A 24,769-nucleotide genomic window follows, 5' to 3' on the forward strand; every position below is an offset into this window, starting at 1 on the left:
GTTGAGTCTACTGAGTTCGTAATTCGAGTGTCGAATCCCTTGGGTTGATATGTGCTTGTCGACAAAGCGTGTAAGAAATGCCCTCTAATAATCCGAGGTTCCTGTTTTCCAGCCGATTTGATGCTTTTACCGTTTGATGAATTTGATATTATTCTCAGTATGGATTGGTTGACTGTACATGATGCAGTTGTAAATTACAAAAGAAAGACTATTGATTTGAGATGTGCAAATAATGAGATAATCCGAGTTGAGTCTACTAACCTAAACAGATTGCCAGCAATAATATCCTCGATGTTGACTCAGAGATATGTGAAAAAGGGGTGTGAAGCATATCTTGCGTACGTACTTGATAGCAAAGAGTCAGAAAAGAAACTTGAATCAGTGCCAGTGGTTTGTGAGTATTCAGATGTTTTTCTTGAGGAATTACCGGGATTACCACCCGTTCGAGAGGTAGAATTCGGCATCAAACTTGTACCTGGGACTACACCAATTCGATAGCTCCGTACCGTATGGCGCCAATGGAATTGAAAGAATTGAAAACTCAGTTGCAAGAGTTGATGGATAGAGGCTTCGCTCGACCGAGTTTCTCACCGTGGGGTGCACCAATATTGTTTGTGAAAAAGAAGGACGGAACCATGAGAATGTGCATCGACTATCGTCAATTGAATAAAGTGACAATAAAGAACAAATATCTATTACCGCGTATTGATGATTTGTTTGATCAGCTGAAGGGAGCCTCAGTGTTTTCAAAAATAGATTTGAGATCGGGTTATTATCAGTTGCGAGTCCGAAACTCAGATATACCTAAAACTGCTTTCAGAACGAGATACGGTCACTACGAGTTCTTAGTGATGCCGTTTGGGCTCACTAATGCCCCTGCGGTATTTATGGACTTGATGAATCGGATCTTCAGACAATATTTGGACCGGTTCATAGTTGTGTTTATTGACGACATTTTGGTCTATTCGCGAGATGAAATCGAACATGCCGAGCACCTGAGATTAGTGTTGCAGATTTTACGGGATAAGCAGTTATATGCTAAGTTCAGTAAATGTGAGTTCTGGTTGAGAGAAGTTAGCTTTTTGGGACATGTGGTATCCGCATCGGGTATTCGAGTTGATCCGATCAAAATTTCAGCCATACTCGATTGGAAGCCTCCGAGAAATGTTATTGAAGTTCGGAGCTTTTTGGGACTTGCTGGTTATTACAGACGGTTTGTAAAAGGTTTCTCGATAATAGCCACACCAATGACGAAACTACTTCAAAAAGATGTTAAGTTTGATTGGTCAGAAAAATGTCAGAAAAGTTTCGATCAATTGAAAACCTATTTAATTGAAGCTCCAGTGCTAGTGCAGCCCGAATCCGGTAAAGAGTTTGTCATTGACAGTGATGCATCCTTACTTAGGCTGGGTTGTGTGTTGATGCAAGAAAGTCGAGTTGTAGCTTATGCGTCGAGGCAATTGAAGCCACATGAGAAAAACTATCCGACTCACGATCTCAAATTAGCTGCCATTGTATTCGCTCTGAAAATATGGCAACACTATTTGTTTGGAGAGAGGTGTCATGTATATTCGGACCACAAAAGCCTCAAATATTTGATGACTCAAAGAGATTTGAATCTGAGACAAAGACGTTGGATTGAATTGTTAAAAGATTATGAGCTCGTCATTGACTATCACCCGGGAAAGGCTAACGTGGTTGCCGATGCTTTAAGTTATAAATCGTTGTTTGCTTTGAAAGCGATGAATGTTCGCCTGTCCGTTTCATCCGATAATGTGTTAGTAGCAGAATTAAAGGCCAAACCATTATTGATTCATCAAATACTTGAATCCCAGAAAGTCGACGATGAATTGGTTACTAAACGAGCTGAATGTGTTTCAAATGTAGAATTAGAGTTTCAGATTGACGACAATGATTGTTTAATGTTCAAGAGTCGATTATGTGTTCCAAGAAATTCAGAACTTATTTCGATGATTTTAAGCGAGGCTCATAGTAGTCGAATGTCAGTCCACCCAGGTAGTACAAAAATGTACAACGATCTGAAACGTCAATTTTGGTGGCTTGGTATGAAACGAGACATTTCTGAATTTGTTTCAAGGTGTTTGATATGTCAACAAGTGAAAGCAGAACATCAAGTGCCTTCGGGATTACTTCAGCCAATCATGGTACCCGAATGGAAATGGGATCGAGTAATGATGGACTTTGTATCTGGTTTACCATTGACACAGAGTAAGAAAGACTCAATCTGGGTTATTGTTGATAGATTGACGAAGTCTGCTCATTTTATCCCTGTTCGTACGGATTTCTCGCTCGATAAATTGGTAGAATTATATGTCTCCCAAATTGTTTGATTACATGGAGTACCTATTTCTATTGTGTCGGATAGAGATCCGAGATTTACATTGCGATTTTAGAAGAAATTGCAAAAAGCATTGGGTACCAAGTTGTATTTTAGCACCGCTTTTCATCCCCAGACTGATGGTCAATCTAAGCGGATAATTCAGATACTCGAGGATATGTTGAGATGTTGTATCCTAGAGTTTTGTGGTTCATGGGAAAGGTATTTGCCTTTGATTGAATTCGCTTACAACAATAGTTTTCAATCAAGCATTAAGATGGCACCTTACGAGGCTTTGTATGGTCGTAAATTCCGTACACCATTGTTTTAGACCGAACTTTGTGAAAGTAAAATCTTCGGGGTTGATTTGATTAAAGATGCTGAACAGAAAGTAAAAGTGATCCGCGAAAGTCTGAAAGCAGCTTCGAATCGTCAGAAGTCGTATGCGGATTTAAAAAGAAAAGACATTGAATATCAGGTTGGAGACAAAGTGTTTTTTAAAGTCTCACCTTGGAAAAAGGTGCTTAGATTTGGCCGTAAGGGCAAATTGAGTCCGAGATTCATCGACCCGTATGAAATATCCGAACGAATTGAGCCGGTCGCATATAGATTGATTTTACCCCCTGAACTTGAAAAGATTCACAACGTTTTTCATGTTTCGATGCTTCGACGTTATAGATCCGATCCATCCCATGTAATTAATCCATCAGAGGTTGAGATTCAATCTGATTTGAGTTACGAAGAAGAACCGGTTCGTATTTTGGCTCGTGAAGTAAAAGAACTACGAAATAAGAAAATCTCATTAGTGAAGGTACTGTGGCTTAAACATGGGGTCGAAGAAGCTACTTGGGAACTTGAAGACACTATGAAGGATCAATATCCTAACTTATTCGCTGGTAAGATTTTCGGGGACAAAAATTCCTTATGTGGGGGAGAGTTGTGGCAGCCCTAATTAGACCCTAGTTGGAATGTGGTTTCAGGACCAAAAAACCGAGTCACAAAAATTTATTTTTATTTTAATTGCATATATTTATGTGTGATAGTGTATGTGTGAAAAAAAATTAATTAAATGTTTAAAAATTAGTCTTAGGAATGTGAATTTTCTTGAAAGGACTTAGTTGAGAAACTTAGAAAAGTTGATATGTAAATTGTAAGGATCAAATAACAACAAGGTGAGAAAGCATGGATTTGCATGTCAAAATACCCTTAATGCATGAAGTGGCCGGCCATGTGATGATGTTCCTCCACTAAGTCTAATTAAATATATATTATAATGGTAAATGACAAAATAATCTAAATAGAAAAATAGATTAATAAGAAAAAGATGAATAAAATAAGAAATGGAAGGAGAGAGAAGTGTTCGTCTTCTTCTTGCAAAGCCGAACCTAAGTGAAGAAAGAAAGAAAAATTGTTAAAAGCATTCGGTCAATTTAAGGGTTAATCAAGGTAAGATTTCATGTTTTTTTTTCATTAAATTTTATGAAATTTAGTTAGTAGACAAATCTATATTATAACCCATAGGTTGATTTTTCTATTTGGTGACAAAATGTGCATTTGGTTGTGATGTTTAGATGTTATGAGGATAGTGTTTGATGCTTTGGATGGAATATTAGAAAGATGAAGAATGAACTAGTTAATAGATATATGAACATTGGTATGAACTTATGAATATATGTGGAGTTTTTATTTTTTATTTAGTTATAAACATTCGGTCAAATTGTTATGTGGAGGAACTAAATCTTTAAATGAAATAAAAATGATATTACATTTGAAACTGTATATTCGACCTTATAATTAAGTATATAGGTGATGTTGAATTTAATTTTGCACATTCGGCTATATAGGTATACACATTTGTGATATTATCTTTGATTGTAAATAATTGACTAAATGAGTGATGTTGGCTTATAAGTTGAGTTTGATTCATGATTATATATATATATATATATTTGAATGTAAACATATTTGAGATAATGTTATGTTTGGAAGTGATGATGCATCCGGCCTTGAGGTAATAGATGAATATTTGTTGAAGTTTTAATGTCTTGAATAATTACGGTTGTAAAATGTAATGAAAATTATTAGATTATATATGTGAGTAATTAGCAAGGGTGGTTGCCGTATATACAAATATATATATATATATATATATATATATATATGTGTGTGCTATATATGTATGTATAATTAAAATATTGATTGGATTATTGATAGTAATGTGATATTATGTGGTTATTAGCCGAATAACTCAAAAGCATAAGGTAGAAAGATCAAATTTTACCATGTGTTCCTTATGATATAAAATCATTAAAATTTGGATACAAATAACTAGCAAGGCGGTTAAACTAGTTAATTTATTTAATCAAGCTCAAGAACTTAAAGGAGGGGAATCAAGCAAGGGCAAAGCGGGGAGCATCGAGTAGCCGATTTGGAACCGTTTTATCCAACACAAGGTAAGTCCATAAGCATTTCTAAGGTTGATTAATTTATACATAAATGACTCTAGCGTATCATGAGAGAATTTCTTTTGTTAGGTATTCTTTTGGAGTGATATACATATTTATAATTGTGGCCGTATATGCCAATTGAATTAAGTAAATTGTCTTATTATAATGGGTCAACATTGGCACTAAGTGTGTGGATTTGAATGGCACTATGTGTGCGGAATTGAATGGCACTATGTGTGCTGATTTGGATGTCAATACATGAGTGAATCTTCAAGGCACTATGTGTGCGGTGTAGCATGGCGCTATGTGTGCGAATTTGTTTAGCACTATGTGTGCGAAATCGGTTGATGATATAAGAAGTATAGGGAAAGAATAAAGTGCTAGAGCTATTACCTGAAATATTGAAGTTGAGACATGAAACGTATATGCATGGATACATCTAGTTCATCATTGTTTCACACTTTGAAAAAAAAAAGATTTAAACCATATGGTTGTTTGATAGTCGATCGGATAGCAATATTTGGCTTGTGGTTGGATCGATAATCTAGTTAATTGTAGCATAGATCGGTATGGCTGAAATAGTTGATCTTACATTATTTCTCTTAATCTCATGTTAATGGTCTGTTTTATATTGCTTATGACTTACTGAGTTGAATACTCATTTGGTGTGTTTGCTTGTCTCCTATTTAGATTTCCTTGACCCATTTTGCGTGCTTGGAATCATCGTCGAAGTCATCACACCAGCTTGCAACATTTTGGTACCCTCTTCTTAGTTAATCTAAATGAACATTTTGGCATGTATAGGCTAATATGTATTTTGTTTGAACTTTGATATGTATACTTCCAGCCAAGTGAATATGGCTTAAATACTAAGTTTGAATTTGGTTATGTTTAATTATGGTATAAATCGTCTTGGTTATAATGTGTAATGCTATTAATGAATTATATATATATATATATATATATATAAATCTATACATATGTTTGAGTGTTGAAAATGCTAAGAAATATTGATTATGTGTTTTTGGGGTAGTTCGATTATGACACATTTATATAGGTAATTAATTGCAATTTGGCTATTGTATATGATCTTAGTATTTAAATTGAGATAGCGTAATGAGTCGTCTGGTTATGTCTGAACATAACATAAAATCGTATGATATGGTTGTTATATGATGTAAACTTATGTAATGGTTTTGATTGAACTTGATAATAATTAATTATATGTTCCGGCTATGTATGAATAAGGATAGTATATGGTAGTATAATGAATTATGCATTATTAAAGATGAACTTAACAAAATGAAGATGATAGAAAAAGATGCATGAAAATTTTACGAATAAGTATTTGGTTCGGTAATATCTCGTAACCCATTCCAGCGATGGAAACGGGTTAGGGGTGTTACATTAGTGGCTCATGATAATGGTGGAAAAGAAAATAAATATAAAAATGGAAAAGGGAATTTTATTGAAAGAAAATATGAAGAAACAAAAACCTAGACTTTTAGGGGGAGAGTGTTTACAGAAAAAGATGAACACCAAATAGAGTCACTTCACCCCCTATTAATAGTGCTAGGGAGATAGTCTAATTTAACTTAAATTCTTAAAAGATAAATACATTTAATTAAAGATAAAAAAAGATAATTAAAAATAAAATCCTAAAATTAAATAATCCTAATAATTATCTTAATATTAATTATCCTAATATAAATAAAATGGAGTCTTATAAAATAAAATCTCTTCTTTTTGCATTTTTAGTCCTTGTGTCTTCCATGCTCGCACTTTTGGCACAATCTTTTTCCTGTGTCGCATATCAGCCCATTGTGTCTCTAAATTCGCATTTTGTCCCTTAATTTTGCTTTTGCCTCCAAATCAGTCCCTAATCGATAAAAAGACATAAATAGCTCAAATTAGTAGGATCAAGCTCAGAATAAACACATGATTAATACATAAAAATACGTTATTCTAGAGCATTATCAAATTCTCCCTACCTAGTCCATGCTTGCCCTCAAGTATGGGTTCTGTCCATTGTGAAAATTAAATCCTGCCATGAAAGAAATACCACTCCAAAGTTTTATAAAAATTAGTCAAAATGCATATGAAAACAAAGAGAACCCTTAACTTGCTTTAAGTAAAATTGAGAAAGTTTTCCAATTAATACATACAGAAATTAAAATCGATTTAAATTATTTCATGGAAATTAGGTGAATTACTAAACTTACCAAGACACACTCTTTTGTTTCTTCCTTAGTCCCAAATTTTATTTATTTACATATATATTTTTTTATTTTTTATTTTATTTTATTTATTTATTTATTTATGTATGTATGTATGTTGAACCTTTTGATGCGAAGGGTGATGACAGCCAAGCACCAAACCCCGGTTACTCAGCCCAACATACTTTTTATTTTTATTTTCCCTAAGAACATGTGGAACCTTTTGACGTGAAGAGTGATGACAGCCAAGCACCCCACCCCAGGTACTCAGCCCAACGTATTCTTAAGAATTAATTTCGGTTAGCGGAGCTTTAACTATCACGTCACACAACCTTTTGATGCAAAGTAGAATGATAACCCAAGCACCCTACCCTAATTACTCAGCCAGTCACGTTCTAAGCTGTACTCATAACCATGGAAAAATTTATTAACAATTAAATGAAATTAACATTTTGAGAACTCAGGAAAAACAATTTAAGTGTCAAGAACAAGTTTCAATAATCACCTAATAGCCATGAACATAAATTAAGCATGCAATCATTTTAAGTGTTCACTTTATATTAAACTTGATCGATTTTACGAAAAGCAAGATAGAGTTAACTCCATTAATCACAATTATTTTTAGCCTAATAAAAATAAAACAGTGGAGATGGCATCAACTATGGGGAAAAACATAACTTCCTCAGAAGGCAAGAATCATACTTGTGGGGCAAATCGTAGGCAATTCCTGGTCAAAATCTTGGTCATGAAAAGAGGCAAAATATTCTTAAAAAAAAAATTTATATGGGCAGCAACAACCAAATCAGCATCTACAACGACAAAAATAATGAGGAATGTCTCCCCATACTTAAAACACATAGTCTTTGATGTGAAATAAATAAATAAATAGGTACAAGAAAAGTTTAGAAGAACTCCCCGTGTAGTTACTGTCGTTCGTGTATTAAGGTAATGAGTTCTTCTTATTGTTGCTTCGGTTTACCTAGACAAAAGAAGAGAATTTTATTAATATCTGAAAATAATAAATAATAAAATAATAAGAAAAAATAAATAAAAATAAAATAAACTAAAATAAAATAAAAATTGGGTTGCCTCCCAATAAGCACTTGTTTAACGTCGCTAGCTTGACGCTTCAACTAGTATTAGGGCTGTTCCAACTGAATTCTTTCGTTCGTATGGGCTTGAAAATTCTCATTTTTTATCACGCCCACTGTATTTGGGTTTAATCGTCCTTGCGCCCCTTTCTTTCGTTTCATATTTTCCTCCAAGGGGTTGATCCTTTTTAAGTCGACAATGGTCTCATCATTCTCTAAAAATGTGAATTTGAGATGTTCGGGAAGTGGTTTTAATTTCGGATCTGGTGCCTACACAATAGAAGGTAGAAATTTAGTATTCATGAAAGCCAATATTTTATTAACAGATTGAAAATCATTAAACATCAATTTAGATTTATCTCCATAAGATGACTCAAAAGTTTTTTTTTTACTGATGAGTCAATTATGTCGACACGGTTTACATCCAAGACTTCACTTGGGCGACTAATAGTGCCATAAATGTTAAACTTCACAATCTCCCCGTCAAACTCCATCCTGAGGGTTCCGCTTCGTACGTCAATCTTGGTATTCGTAGTACTAAGGAAAGGTCGTCCCAACAAGATGTCTGAAGTCCCAGGAGCGTTATCCTCCTCCATTTTTATCACATAAAAATCTGCAGGGAAGAAAAGGCCATTGACTTTGACTAATACGTCCTCGAGGACTCCTTCGGGGTGCAAAACAGACCTGTCTGTCAACTGAATGATAACACCTGTCTTTGTCAAAAAACCCGCGTTAAGTGACTCATAAATAGAACAAGGCATAACATTTATGGAGGCCTCTAAATCACACATGGCCCTTTTGATCCCCAAATGGCCTATTTTTCATGGAACAGCGAACATACCCCTATCTTTGCATTTAACCGGCATTTTCTGTTGTAGCACTGCGGAAACATTTTCACCAACACTTACCTTTTCATTGCCTGTTAACTTTCATTTGTTGGTGCAAAGCTCTTTAAGGAATTTGGCATACCTTGGAATCTGTCTGATGGCATTCAACAGTGGTAAATTGATCTCGCCATTCCTGAATGTTTCGAGGATCTCTTTGTCTTCCTTACTTTTTCGACACTGATTTAATCGTCTTGGGAATGGAGGTTGATTTTTGGCAGTGGGGGTTTCGCTCGAATCTGTATGTCATTTTCTGGAGTTTCCTGGGCGATTTCTTGGCCAAGATTCTTGCCAGAAATTGGTTCCAGCACTTTTCTACTTTGCAACATTACTGCATTTGCATTCTATCTCGGGTTTGGTTTTATTTGCGACGGCAGCTTCCCTTGAGAACTCAATTTCTCAATTGACGTGGTCAATTCTCTTATAGATGCCTTCGTTTCTTTTTGGAAATTAAGAGTTTGCTGTTGAAAATCAAGGACATTAGCTGTTAATTTATTGACCAAAGTTTCCAGAGAATTACCTGAATCTTGTAGCTGTTGTGGGACACGATTTTGGTATGGCTGGTTATATCATCGATTAGCTCCATAACTAAAGTTAGGGTGGTCCCTCCATCCTGGGTTGTAGGTATTGGTGTAAGGGTCATATCGCCTTTGTAGTGGCCTAGGAAAATTTCCCACAGCATCTAAATGGGCTATAGTATCATCATACAGACTAGGGCACGCATCAGTCGTATGTTCAGGTGTAGCACATATTCCGCATACTCAGGCTGGTTTTGCTTTTTCTACAACAAGAGAATTCACAATATTAGTAAGTCTATCAAGTCTATCCTCAAAGGTAGAATTACTTAGCTGGTGAACCCTTCTAGGAGGTTCAGGATTAGCTCGAAATTGCTGAGAATTTGCCGCAATTGAGATCAAGTCTCTTACTTGTTGGGGAGTCATGTTGACTAACGCTCCTCCACTCGCGGCATCTACCATATTCATCTCCATGGGTTTCAGGCCTTCATAAAAGTACTGTAGCAAAGACTGTTCCGTTATACCGTGTTGTGGTTAACTTGCACACAACTTCTTAAATCGCTCCCAATAGTCGTACAGAGTCTCTGCGTCTTTTTGCCTTATGCCCACGATTTCTCTTCTTAACTCAGCTGCACGTGATGCAGGGAAAAACCTGTTAAGAAATAAGCGAGATAGATCAGCCCAAGTTGTAATGGATTCAGGAGGTAAATAAAATAACCATTCCCTAGCTGAATCTGCTAGGGAAAAAGGGAAAGCGTGCAATTTAATTTGATCCTCAGTTACCCCCTGAGGTTTCATACTAAGGCAAACCATATGGAATTCTTTCAAATGCTTGTGGGGATTTTCGTTCTGTAACCCCCGAAAAGTTGGCAGTAGCTGGATCAAGCCTGATTTTAATTCAAAATTGTAATGACCCGAATTTTTACAGTTATCAAAAAAGTGCATTTTCGGGTCTCCGTTTCTAAAAAATAGATTTGTAAATATTTATTAAAAATATTTACGAAGTTAAGAGAGTGATTAATTAAAGTTTAATGAAGCAAATTAGCTTAAATAAAGGATAATTAGATAAAAGGATTAAATTGAATGAAGTGTGAAAGTTTAATTATAGAATAAAGAAAATTAGAAGGACTAAATAAGTAAATAAACCAAAAAGAGTGCCAAGTGTATGGCAAAAATAAAATACAAGTATAATAAATATAATACACACATTTGTAATACATATATTTATTTGCTTATTATTTAAGTAAATATTAATGTATTTATTATTATTAAATTATATATTATTATTAAATAAAAGATATTTATATAATAAATAGATTAAAGAAAGACAAATGTAATAATATATGTGTATATAAATGTAAAATAGATATTGGATACTAAATAGATATTTTATTATAGCTATTATTAAGTTATTATATATATATATATATATATATATATATATATATATATATATAAAGTAAAAGGAATAAAAAAAGAATAGAAAAGAAAGAAAGGATGAAACGAAACAGAGAGCAGGGGAAAGAAGGAAGGAAAAAAAGAAAGAAGGAAAAAGGGAAAAATTGGATTTCAGGGCTTGAAAGTTAAATAGGTAAGTCAATTTAGCCCTTTTTACTTAATTTTGATGTTTTGGAAGCTTTGGGACAAGGTTTTGATGAAATTAAGTGAATATTTTGAAAGTTATTAGATTTTTAAATATTGTTCATGTTGAATAAAAAGATGAATTAGGGGTTCGATTGATAGGAATTCAAGTTAGAAATGAAATAAGGATTGAATTGTAAATTAATTCATAAGTTTTATGTTGTAGGGACTAAATTGATGAAATTTCGAAATTAGGAAAATATGCTGGAAATTTAATAGTTAAATATGAGTTTAGTTAAAATTTGAGTAGAAATAAAGTATGAATTAAGATAGAAAAGTAAGTGAATTTAGTTAGGACTAAATTGAAATTAAAAGTAGAAAATCAACATTTTGCACTAAGACTATTTTGGACAGCAGCAGTAGGTTTGAAAAATCACCAAAAATTGTATAAATTGAATTAGAGGATTAAAAAAATATGGAATTAAATCTTATTGAGTCTAGTTTCTTATAAAAGAAACGGTGTAAGCAATTGAGTTGTAAATTATGAGATATAATGAATTTTGTGAGACAAGGTCAGAATGAATTAGGGTTCCCTTGTTCTGATTTTTAAAAATCACCAAAAATTGAAGAAAAATAATTAGAGGCTTAAAATTATATTTTTAGAATTCATAACGAGTCTATTTTCAGGAGAAATCAATGGGAATATTATCCGAGTTCTGTACTGTGAGATAATTAATTTTTAGTGAAGAAGGGTCGGAACTGTCAGATAGCAGAATAGGGGTGAATTTAAAGAATAAACTGTACCTAATGACTAAACTAAAAATTCTGAAAATTTTATGGTAAGAAGATATATGAGTCTAGTTTCAAGGAAAATTAACGGATCTTAATTTGGAGTTCCGTAGCTCGTGTTATAAATAATTTAGTGACTATGGCACAGATGGACAGCTTGAATATTCATAAAAGTAAATAATAAAAATTATAGATAATGTTACTTACAAGTGTGTTATATACACTAAGGATGTGGAATGAAGAGGAGGAGGAGGAAAAATATGTATGAATTTTCATCTAGCATGGCTAATTTGCATGTTTTAGGCTCAGGGACTCAATTGAATAAAAGTAAAACTTTATGGGTAATTTTGTAAAAATGTCAAAAATGACCAAATTGCATGAAATGGATTATTTTATTATTTAAATTACAAAATTGAATGAAATTATTACTTTAGTTCAAGATCGGGGGAAAACATGTTTTAGGATTAAATTGAAAAGTGTTGAAATTATGAAAAATTCTGATTTTTTATAGAATTCATGGATTGTTATCAATATGTATGAGAATAATATCTAGAAATAAGGATTAAATTGCAAGAATTTTATTTTCCTGACCCTGAGGATGAAATTGTCATTAATTAAAAGTTTAAGGGCAAAATGGCAATTTTTCCTAGAGCATTAATTAAATGCATTAGAATATGAAATGAATGAAAATGATGATCAAATTTATTTATAAAGATCCGGACGACTCAAAAATGAGACTTGATCTTGGAAAATAAAAGATATTGGATTAATGAAATTATAAACACAAACAAGCAATGAGGTAAGTTTGTGTAACTTGAATTGTATTTTAAATACTTGAAATATGTTGTTATGTGATGAAAATATGATTTGAATGTTCAATTCATGATAATTGATGAAATATCGCTAATACTCGATATAAATTGAAAATAAAGCTCGGTTGAATGAAAGGAAAATTCGATGAATCTCTGAAAAGGAATTGACGGTAAAAAGGATCTAGCCCGGACGGGTGATCCTATTCTGATATAGCCCTCCCAAAGAATACGTGTAAAATGGATTTAGCCCGGACGGGTAATCCAAATTAGGGTCTGAATTTAGCCTGGACTGGTAATTCAGATCCAAGCTCATTAGAGTAATTGTCATTGCAGGGGATTTAGCTTTGGACTAGTAATCCCGACAATACTCTATGAGTTTATATTCTGAGGATTTAGCCTGACCGGTAATCCCATTGTAAGGATGAGGTTCAAGGAGTGTGCTCTCGATATGAAATTTGTAAGACCATGGTTGAAAGATACCATGGCAACCTGATATGAAATGTGTAAGACCATGGTTGAAAGATACCATGGCAACCTAATATGAAATGTGTAAGACCATGGTTGAAAGATACCATGGCAACGTGACATGAAAAGAATAAGACCATGGTTGAAAGATACCATGGCAATGTGACATGAAAAGAATAAGACCATGGTTGAAAGATACCATGGCAACCTGATATGAAATGTGTAAGACCATGGTTGAAAGATATCATGGCAACCTAATATGAAATGTGTAAGACCATGGTTGAAAGATACCATGGAAACGTGACATGAAATGAATAAGACCATGGTTGAAAGATACCATGGCAACCTGATATGAAATGAATAAGACCATAGTTGAAAGATACTATGGCAGCGTGACATGAAAAGAATAAGACCATGGTTGAAAGATACCATGGCAACATGACAGAAAATGAATGAGTAAGACCATAGTTGAAAGACACTATGGCATCATGTCAAAGATAAATAAGACCGTGGATAGGAGACGTTATGACATCTATTGAACAATTGATATTCAGGTAATACTTATCAGATGACGAATGGTTATATGAAATGGTTGTGTGAAATGTTTACAAGAACTGGTCATATAGAAATATATGTACAAAATAGTTGTATGGAATAATTATGAAGATAAATAAACAAAATAAGTATAAGTACATGGAATATAATTTATGTCAAGTTTGATATAAACTATTACCGGAATAAATATACATAAAATATATGGAAATGATGGAGCATGAAGTATTGATATAATGAAATGAATGATATATGCTTATGAAGAAACGGTAAGAGCATGATATGTTTCATGACATGTACATATATGATTATCTTTGATATGTTGATACAAGGAAATTACGTAAGTTGAGACTATTATTAAACTCAAGTGCGATATGTAGAGAAAATAAGTATATCAATGTTGAATTTAGATGAAATGTGTGCAAGTATACTAACAATGATGTTGTTTGACGCTTAGACAAGTGCCAAACTATTGATTGAACGGTAACATGTTTAATTATAAGGAGCATTGAAATAGTAAGTACTTAGATGAAAATAAAATTTAAGATTTTGTGAAATTTTTTTTATAATCCCGATTTAATTTCGATTGGTTTCTAATGTATGTTTGGGGCTTCGAGGGCCCAATAGAGAAACATTATGATTATTTCTAAAATATGAATAATAAATGACTCAGAATTATCTGAAAATGTTCAGTAAACTCCGGTAATGCCTCGTACCCTATTCCGGCAACGGATACGAGTAAGGGGTATTACAAAATCAGTATCCATAGTGCGATACGCGATGCATAGTGGCGGTTGTTCTGTCGGCGCTTCGGCCAGTTGCCGAATTGTCTGAGCCATAGGTTGAGGTGCTAAATTAGGGTTTACATCAGCCCTAGCGTTAAGCACTTCTTCTAGGGAATCGACTTCTACTTTTTCGCCTTCAAAAGTTTGAGTAGGGTTTTCGTTAACCCTAGACTCTGCTTCGTCGTCAATTCTAATTTCTGGCGGTGGATTGCTTTGAGGTCCAACCACCGCTGACTGGTTTTTTCTTAGCTTTGTTTCCTTGCGATTAGCTCTCGCAGTCTTTTCAATCTCTGAATCAAACGCAAGAGTTCTTGGAGCAGATCTGGTCATAAGAAATAAAAAAAAAACAAGATTAGTACGTTACCGGTCCCCGGCAACGGCGCCAAAATTTGATTCGTCGTTGAGAGCACCAAAAATATCCTATTACCTAAAATAATGAAAAAGAACAGTAAAGGGGAAGTAGGGTTGAATCCTCAGGGACCGGATTATACGAATGCTTGTTTCTCGAAATCCTGGGCAGAATCGTGCCCAAGAAAACCTGCGTGACAGAAAAAGATAAAATAACAGAATTAAAGATTTGATTGGGAAAAAAAATGAAAAACAAAATCTAAAGTTGACTGAAATTGTGATTACAAAAATAATAAAAATAATAAAAAGAGTTTAAAGGAAAAGAAATTCTTATTGGTAGATTCTAGCCTCCAGTTGTGTCATTCTGCCTTGGGTTCAATCTTCGACTTTTAAATAACTCTTCTCAACTCAAGTAAACCAGTTATAGTGGAAGAGGACGCCTACGACCACCAGCTCCAAAGATTAGACTTACGATTTTTAGGGAACCTGACTCTAGCCAGTAATCTATACTAGATCAACGCTTCTCAATGGCGAATCCCACGGCATTTTGTCTTTTTGACTCGCCAACCTCTGACGTAGTAAGTTAACGAACCGACTGTGCAATCCTTCCAAAACATACAAAGCGGCCGCCTTTTGCATATGCTGAAAAGCTTACTTCTTAAGGGCCATGGACAGAAGCCCATAGTGCTGAGAAACAATGAATACTTGGCGAAAAGGCTAAGTACGGATTCTAAGCTTCAAGAACCCTTTTTGGGGAATATTGACAATTTTCGGCTAGATAGGTTTTAGTGGCTCATGATAATGGTGGAAAAGAAAATAAATATAAAAATGGAAAAGGGAATTTTATTGAAGGAAAATATGAAGAAACAAAAGCCTAGACTTTTAAAAGGAGAGTGTTTACAGAAAAAGATGAACACCAAATAGAGTCACTTCACCCCCTATTTATAGTGCTAGGGAGATAATGTAATTTAACTTAAATTCTAAAAAGATAAATACATTTAATTAAAGATAAAAAAAGATAACTAAAATAAAATCCTAAAATTAAATAATCCTAATAATATTCTTAATATTAATTATCCTAATATAAAAAAAATGGAGTCTTATAAAATAAAATCTCTTCTTTTTGCGTTTTTAGTCCTTGTGTCTTTCATGCTCGCACTTTTGGCACAATCTTTTTTCTGTGTCGCATATCAGCGCATTGTGTCTCCAAATTCGCACTTTTGTCCCTTAATTTTGCTTTTGCCTCCAAACCAGTCCCTAATCGATAAAAAGACATAAATAGCTCAAATTAATAGGATCAAGCTCAGAATAGACACATGATTAATACATAAAAATACGTTATTCTAGAGCATTATCACTTGGACAATTTTTTAGGCTCATATTTTGGGCTGGGCCAGGCCCAGGCATAAGAAATGAATCTAAAATTTTATTTGGGCTCGACCCATACCTAGCCCGACCCATCATCAGCTCTAAGTGCAATGTCCAATCTTTTAACACTTCTTGCAATTGGTATAGGTGAGATTTTCGGTCACTTCATATTTGTAGGTTAAAGTTGTGAGTTTTTTTTTCTAATTTATTTTAGATTTAAAATATTTTCTTCGAATTTTGTATAAAAACATAAAAAAAATTAATAACATCCTCATAGTATTATTTCATACTTTTTAACATGAATGATGTTTTAATTCTTAATTAGAGTGATATTTAATTAATTTGTGATATTAATTTAATTAAAACTCATATTAATAATAATTTTGATAAAAATATTAACGAGAGTCATAAATTTTATTTAGGGATAGAATAAGAGCAATTTAAAGATTATTATGGTGTCAAAAAAAAATATATATATATATATATATATCCCTTATATATAGTTTTAAACAAGATAATTTGTTTATAAGCCAGATTTTTGCGTAATTTGATCCGGTCCAAATAATTTTTTGAAAAATTTAAATAAACTTGAATTTATTTTATTATTTTATTAATTTATTTAATTTTAATTAAAAATATCTTTAGATGTCAAGTGGACTAGAATGAGTTGAGAAAAAAGTATTTAATTATTAAAATTTTAATTCCTAAGAAATTAAAATATGTAAAAATTATTTAATATTAAAAATAGAAACATAAAATTATATTAATGTATAACAAGTAAAATAAGTAATATCTAATCCGTACTAAGTATAGTGATGTTTTTTCTTTCATTATGAGCATAAAACGAAAAAGATTACTAAACAAAATAATTAATGTAAAAAATATCCATTTGATTAATTAAATTTAAAATAAAACTAAGTTTAAAACTAATAAATGATTTACAATTTATTGCATTAAAGTAAAATGTTACTAAGACTAAAGTAAAAATTTGTGGAGTGACCTAAATAAATTTTTTTTAAATGGATGATACGAGGATAATTTTAAAAAAGTTAAAAACTTTGGAAGTGACAAATAGGATTTTACCATCCTTTTCAAATAAATAATACCCATAGTAAAAAAACCGGTCCCTACATAAGACCTAAATATTCTGCCATTTAAGGATTTATATATGTATTTTTTTTATTTGATATTGATTGTATAAGTAGAATCCGTATAGAATTTCTCTCTTTCTATTTAACATTGATTAGAATGAAGTTTTTCAATCTTCATTTCGTATATGAATTCTTATATGTCATTCGTATTTGACATTAGTGAATTTTCTTCTCTTTTGCCTGTGGTTTTTTCTCAAAAAGGTTTCCATGTAAAAATCTGTGTTTTTTTTTTATTTTTTTCTTATTACTTTACGATCGTTCTATTGTCATTATAGACGTTAGTTTTAACAAACAGAGTGAGAACACTTCATTAAAAAAGAACGTACGTGACGTACCACCACCTACCAAGAAAATGTAGTCATTTGTGCTCGGTATGGTTTGAAGTTATACCTTATAACATATAGGGTACTTATAGGCAACTATGCTACCACTTGGGTCATTAGACAATTGTTACTAGTACTTCAACAGAGTGGGCTTCGCCACCCACACCTCACCTTGCCTAGCCTCAATCTCGTTGGCTACAACTTTGCTTATGGATAACACTTCACTATCTATGGACCTTTGAGACATATATATGTATATATGGCACATGGATCACATTTGATCTACTTCTCTAGGGACAAATGTTAGATCATTCTATGCATGCATCATGCATAGAGTCTTGCTTAGTCTATACCAACCACAATAAGATCAACATTAAACATGTGTCAAAGCTTGATGCGAAGGATGGTCGACCCTTACTTATAAATATTAATCTTTAGTCTCATGAACCTTTATTCAATTTTGTACTCCCATACTTCATACATCTCCCTCCTTCTAAGCAACTCTCTACACTGGCCATGGTATTCCCAATATAAAGCCTAAAGTTCTTATTCCTTAAAATCTTTGTTAAAAGAGCCTAAAATCTTTAGTAAAGGAAAATCAAAGACAAACACTCGAGCACGATCTTTAGCAATAAAAGCTTTCTTCCAGACCTTCCTTAAAATCCTAAAACTCTTGGTAAAAATGGCATAAAAGTTGAAATAAAATCTCTAATGCCTTACTTTTAGAGGTTAAGGTGTGTATGAAAAGATTTAAAACGACACAAGTTACGATATCAATATGGTACAAACACATGTCCTATAAATTATAATCCATCAAATCAATGCCCTATCAACATAGAACGGGCCTCAGCCCAAATTGCAGGAAAAGCCTTCTAATACAAGAAAGCCGCCCACCACCACTCACTAAACCCGAAAAGTGTAAACCAAACAAAGGGGAAAAAAAAAATCCCGAGCTTTCAACACTCCACAGTCACTCACTGATTAATTTAAAAGAAAGAAAAAGACAGTTGCTCACTGATATTGGTGTAGTGGCAGAGCAGTGAAGAGAATCAGTTGAGATATGTCTAAGCAAGGAGAAGTGGTCTGCGTAACCGGGGCCAGCGGCAGCATTGGGTCTTGGGTTGTCAAACTCCTCCTTGTTCGCGGCTACACCGTCCACGGGACCGTCAGAAATCTCAGTTACTTCTTTTGCTTTTTTGTTTGTTTGTTTGTTTTTCTTTCATTTCACAGTGGCTTTAATTTTGATGCTAATTCCATCTTCTCTACTGTTCCATTGTGGCAGAGGACGAGAAAGAAACGAAGCACCTAGAAGCTCTAGAAGGAGCAGACTCACGTCTCCGCCTCTTCCAGATCGATCTCCTCGATTATGATTCACTCGCCGCCGCAATCAATGGCTGTGCTGGTGTTTTCCACCTCGCTTCTCCATGCAGCGTCGATCAAGTTCACGATCCTCAGGTATGTGCGGCCTCTCTTAATACAATTACTACTGTTATTTCCAATTTTAAGAGTGGATTATACTATTCTCAAGATGTTTATTTTCACAGAAGGAGCTTTTGGATCCTGCGATTAAAGGAACGCTTAATGTACTGACAGCTGCCAAAGAGCTTGGTGTTAAACGTGTGGTGGTTACGTCTTCAATCTCCTCCATGTGGCCCTGCCCAAACTGGCCAGCTGATAAAATCAGAACAGAGGATTGCTGGACTGATATTGAGTATTGCAAGCAAAATGAAGTAAATATTATTTTTATATATTTTTTCCTCTAATGGCTATGTTAAAATGAACCATATTAGCTAATATATTGTGGGTTTTGATCGTTGTGGATTGCGCTAGTTATGGTATCCAATTTCCAAAACACTAGCTGAGAAGGCTGCATGGGAATTTTCCAAGGAGAAAGGTCTGGATGTGGTGGTTGTGAATCCGGGCACCGTGATGGGTCCTAATATTCCTCCAAACCTTAATGCTAGCATGGTAATGTTGTTACGCCTTCTGCAAGGTAATATTCTTCTCAAACATTTTTTGTTGGAATTTTTTGTTGAAATGGGTAAATCTTTAGTATGATTCTGTAGCTCTATCATCTATGTGTTGCATTTGGTTGACCTAAATTTCATCTCTCTGGATGTATGGAATTTTGTCCTCTTAGCTTGCTAATCCATTTCAACAAAATCCATGTTAGTTCTGTTATGTACATGTAAGAAATTTGTTTATACCTTAATCCTGGAACATTCATAGTCAAGTATTGAAGAAATTTTTTGCTTAGAAATGGGAATTAAACATGCTAACTTGAGATGTAAATGAAAAAAGAGTCACTAGCACGAGCTGTAATTTAAATTTTTTTTTTGACAGAATTAGCTTGTTATACTTATCACGCTTCAAATGAGCGTGGGAAGGTTTAAGGTGAACATTCAATTTTGTAAGACCCATCCATTGAATAAAAAAATAAAAATCTGAAAGGTAATTAAACATGTATTGGATATTTAATGCCTAAAGGTGTAATGGAGGGGAACCAAACCCGGAAATGAATATGTTTACATTGAATAATCATGAGTTTGTCATTGGATATCAATCATGAAGATTTGAGTTGTGTGCTTTGTATTTAAGTAGTCTCTTCTCTGATATTCCCGGAAGCTTGAATTTATTAAGTGTTTCTCTTGTTGCAGGCTGCACAGAGACATATCAGGACTTTTTCATTGGATCCGTCCATTTCAAAGATGTTGCGTTAGCACACATTTTGGTATATGAGAACACATCAGCAACAGGAAGGCACATGTGCGTTGAAGCTCTATCTCACTATGGTGACTTCGTGGCCAAGGTTGCTGAACTTTACCCTGAATATAATATTCCCAGGTAATAAGTTCATGCTTTATGCACCCATAAAATTAATGCACTTTGGTATCTTTTTAAACTTTCATGCTATTTGCCTTCAAATATCATCTTTCTTTTCCTCTTTTTTTTTTTTTTTTTTTCAATTGTTAATAGAGGTGTAACACTTTTTACTGTCAAAATTAACTCTAAATCGTAATTTATGTGCATAGTTTGCCAAGGGATACTCAACCTGGGCTGTTAAGGGCTAAGAATGGAGGTAAAAAGCTGATGGACTTGGGGTTGGAATTTATTCCCATGGAGCAGATAATCAGAGATGCGGTTGAGAGTTTAAAAAGTAAGGGCTTTATTTCATGAATGTGTCTTCTACACTAAAAGCTGTGCTGTATAGCCGATGAGTGTGGCCACGAACCGATAAGTAAAGGGCATGTATGAATAATTTCAGGGGAGAGAAGTGAGTAAAAACTATACTTTATATTTGATAAAAAAGATAGTGGGTCACCTAATCTCCCTGAAAATCTGATTTTTATCTTCCTTCTTTTTTTGGTTACGGTGAAATCCTGCGTGGCTAAGAGGAATTAAGAAAAAAAAAGGGTCATATGAATTAAGCTTCAGCTCCATAATTAAGAAAATTCTGGAACGTATATCTTGAAAGGGGGCTCATTGCTAAGTTAAAAACTGTGATTGAAACTTACAATTAGATTAAAGCAATTATCACTGTGAATATGTTTATTGTACAACTTCACAAGCACCTGTTTTCAAGTTTGGTACAAGATTATCAATAATGGTAAGATTAGACTCACTATTAGTGTTCCTAGATCTTATTCTAATTTCTTAAAATTAGTTTACACTAGTTTTAAACCATGGGAACATAATTAACCAATATATATAAATATTGAACTTTATATTTTAAAAATTTATATGTACATAATTTTAACAAAATGAAAACTTTTAGCATAAATAGGTTTTATTCTTCTTAATATATTAATTATTTAATGGCTAAATTATATAAATAGTCACTTGACTATAAAAATTCTCATTTTAGGCACTCAAAAAAAAATTACAGTTTAGACATTCATGTTATGTAATAAATTCATTCAGAGGTTGATATAGGGCTGGCAAGGCCCTGGCTCCTCAAAAATAAAAAATTGCTATATACACATATGCCAACAAGTTATTGGTGTAGTAGCAACTTGTATATGCTTTCAAGTGTTGACAAAGTTGGATGTATGTGAAATCTCTTCCCTCTCATCTTAAAATAATTCTTATATATGTATACATATTTTTCCTAGCTAGTATACATTTAGTCAAAAGTTCTGCAGACAGAATAATCCTTGCTTTTTCCAATATTTCCATGTCCAACCACTCGTTTGCTTTTTTCCACAGCATCTTTGTGTTGAAAATAGCAGACTAAAAGCGAAGGCAACGCCAAATTAAGAAGTCGGCATTTGAAGATAAATTGGGAAGAACATGCAATGCGTATTTGTCAGATAAATGAAATGCAGTGTATGTAGTGCAGGTGCCTGATATAGTGTCGGCGACCAAAACTACAGTTTTTCAACAGGGGAGGAGAGGGGACACCCCTTAGAATTTTTCTTTCTGCTGCCAACTGCCAAGCTAAGGGTCCACCTTCATAACTCACTCACTTGTTTGTTTCTCCTTATTGCTAATCAAATTTCTTTGCCTATTTCTCATTCTTTCGTGTTCTCCGAACAACCCCCCAACCCCCTCCGCCCCATGTGCCTAATTCACCCTATATACATTCTTCTTGTTGTCGAAGAGATTGCTTTTTGCTTTTCATATATAATTAACAATCTCTTGGAAATTAATATCGTTTTCTTTTTTCCTTTTCTGGGGGTTTCTCTCGCATTAAATGTCATTCAAAACTTGCACCTAACTGTGGGAAATGTAATATTGACATTGTAACACAAGATGACAAAAAGAAGCTGAAAATATAAAACAGTACCAGCGCTGAGTCTCTAAAGTCACGTATTTATCTTGTCTACCTTAAATATAGATGTTGCTTTCAAAAAGTAATAATAATAATAATATAAATTTATATTTGATTCTACTAAATTAAATGATTAAATATTATCTAAAATTAATGTAATTTATCATGAAAGGTGTGTAACAAGTTGTTTCGGAGTTGATTTAGACAAAATGCACGATAAATCGTCTACGAACTGTCCTCAACAAAGGGTCACTATAATCTCTAATAGAGGATTGCACGTGGGTTGTTCCTAACGAAAGATTACCTATAAATTATTTCATGTTGTATCATATGTATAACATAAAAAGTTTAAACGATATGTAGTTATCTAATCTATTGATAATATATGATTATATAATATTAATTCATATTCTTTCTTAAGTAATTTCTCTTAATTTTCTTTACATATTATGAGCAAAAGAGGGATCACAATTACAAAATTTAAGCATTCCATAAGGATGATATTGGCAACTTCCTTTAAATCTTAATTATAGTTTATTAAATATTTTATATAATTTTTAGGTGATAAATGTAGTATAATTTTAGAATTAATGTCATCATATAAATTAAAATTATTAAATTTAAAGATTAATATCCCAAAAATTAACAATTAATTTGAAAGAAATAATTAAATTAAAAATTAAATGTTGCTTTATTCTTTTAATATCATTCTCATTAATCATATATTAAATTATCATATTAATGGTCTTTGTTTGTTTGCGAAAAGCCAGACGCACAACTTTGATTTACAATCAAAACCATACGAGTTATCAATCATTTAATGTGAACACCTAAGCTAAGCCTTCTTTAGAATTACTTGGCGTTTCTACCGACAAAAGTTTAAGGATAAAATCCCATGGGAGTGGTCTAATCTTAATCTGTAATAAATTTCTCTTGTACCCTTCTCATATGGTAGATTGATAGTATAAGGCTAAAATAAGCTTAAATCTTTGTATTTTCTTTTTTCTTTTTAGTTTTAGTTTTAGGAATTTGGTATTTTTTCTTTTTAGATTTTTTACAAAAAAAAAACCTTAATAATCAATAGGGTGAAGCCATGAAAAATTTTTAGGGGCCAAAATTAAATTGTTTATATCTTTATAATTTTTAAAGATTTAAATTAAATTTTATCATTTTAAGGGAGGCTAAAGTACAATTTTAAATTTATTAGTTTAAAATTTTTAAAATTTAAATGGCTAAAATAATAAAATTTTCATTTTAGGGGGATGGGGCCAGGCCACCCCCTAAATTTGCCTTTAATAATCATGTAACAAGAAAATAACATTTGTAATAAGCTTGAATTTAATAAAAGAATTTAACGGTTTAACAATTGGGATTGTATTTTAAATCCATAAAATAAAAGAATAAATTCTTTGAAATAAAAATAAAGAGATGAAATTTCAAATGTACAAACAATATAGGTTCTTAGAGCACATTTTAACGTAATAAATTTAAATTTTACAAGTAAAAATTAGAAAGTTGTCATGTATTTTTGAAAATTTTAATTTCATTCACATAATAATTATATATAAATGTGAATTTCGAAACAAATAAGGTAAAACCTATAACTACTATAAAAATAAATACATGAACATACTATAAGCATTGGGGTTTGAGGATTTCACAAGTGGTATTCTTTTTACAAAGAGTGAGAAAAGGGGGTTGATAAAGAAGAAAATACGAAGAATATGAAGGAAAAGAAAAAAATGATAAACATTAAATTTGTGTTATTTTTAAGTAAATAATTGGTATCATGTTTATTTCAAATATTGATGGTTTTTATGTGGTGTTTATTTTATTTTTCATGTCACATTTTAAGGGTTTTTTTTGGATTTTCTTTTTTAACATTAATCACATTATATGTTCTTATCATATTTGCTCTTTTTAATATATTGCCTAAAACTACCCATATCCCCTCCCCAACCTTCAAATAGGGATAATACGCTTCAATGCACTCAAACCCACGTCCTCTTACACTGGCAACAATGATAATGTCAATCGAGCTAAGAAAAACCACCACTTTCTTCCTCAACTCACTATCTTCGATTTTTGAAGCTAAAGAAAAATCGTTTTAGATATTTCAACATTCGACTACTTGATTTGGTAGGAAATTCAAGTTATTTTCTTGTAATTTTTTTTTTATAGATTTGAGGTCATGAGAGCTTGATTTAGCTAGTACATGTACCAATTTGTAAAACTGTTAAAATTTTAGAAAGTTGCCATTGTTGATTTCTTGAAGAATTAGGTGTGAAATTGATATAAATTAAGCTTAGTATATGAAACAAACTAAATTGTAA

General features: G+C 32.8%; 1 protein-coding gene across 1 annotated transcript; it reads left to right on the forward strand.

The window, feature by feature from the left end:
• Positions 1 to 18,556: 18,556 nt before the first annotated feature.
• Positions 18,557 to 21,003, forward strand: LOC108461447 (cinnamoyl-CoA reductase 1). The gene is made up of 6 exons (XM_017761288.2): positions 18,557 to 18,843; positions 18,948 to 19,120; positions 19,210 to 19,395; positions 19,496 to 19,658; positions 20,323 to 20,509; positions 20,698 to 21,003. Exons 1-6 carry the CDS (start codon positions 18,726 to 18,728, stop codon positions 20,840 to 20,842), a joined length of 972 nt encoding a protein of 323 aa, XP_017616777.1. The 5' UTR covers positions 18,557 to 18,725; the 3' UTR covers positions 20,843 to 21,003.
• The last annotated feature ends 3,766 nt before the right edge of the window (positions 21,004 to 24,769 follow it).

The sequence above is a fragment of the Gossypium arboreum genome, chromosome 8, assembly GCF_025698485.1.
Source record: "Gossypium arboreum isolate Shixiya-1 chromosome 8, ASM2569848v2, whole genome shotgun sequence".
Lineage (NCBI taxonomy): Eukaryota > Viridiplantae > Streptophyta > Magnoliopsida > Malvales > Malvaceae > Gossypium > Gossypium arboreum.

Coding starts and splice junctions, on each gene's coding strand:
- LOC108461447 (XM_017761288.2), top strand. CDS start 18,726: ATGTCTAAGCAAGGAGAAGTGGTCTGCGTAACCGGGGCCAGCGGCAGC. Junction 18,844..18,947: donor CGGGACCGTCAGAAATCTCA/GTTACTTCTTTT, acceptor CCATTGTGGCAG/AGGACGAGAAAGAAACGAAG. Junction 19,121..19,209: donor ATCAAGTTCACGATCCTCAG/GTATGTGCGGCC, acceptor TTATTTTCACAG/AAGGAGCTTTTGGATCCTGC.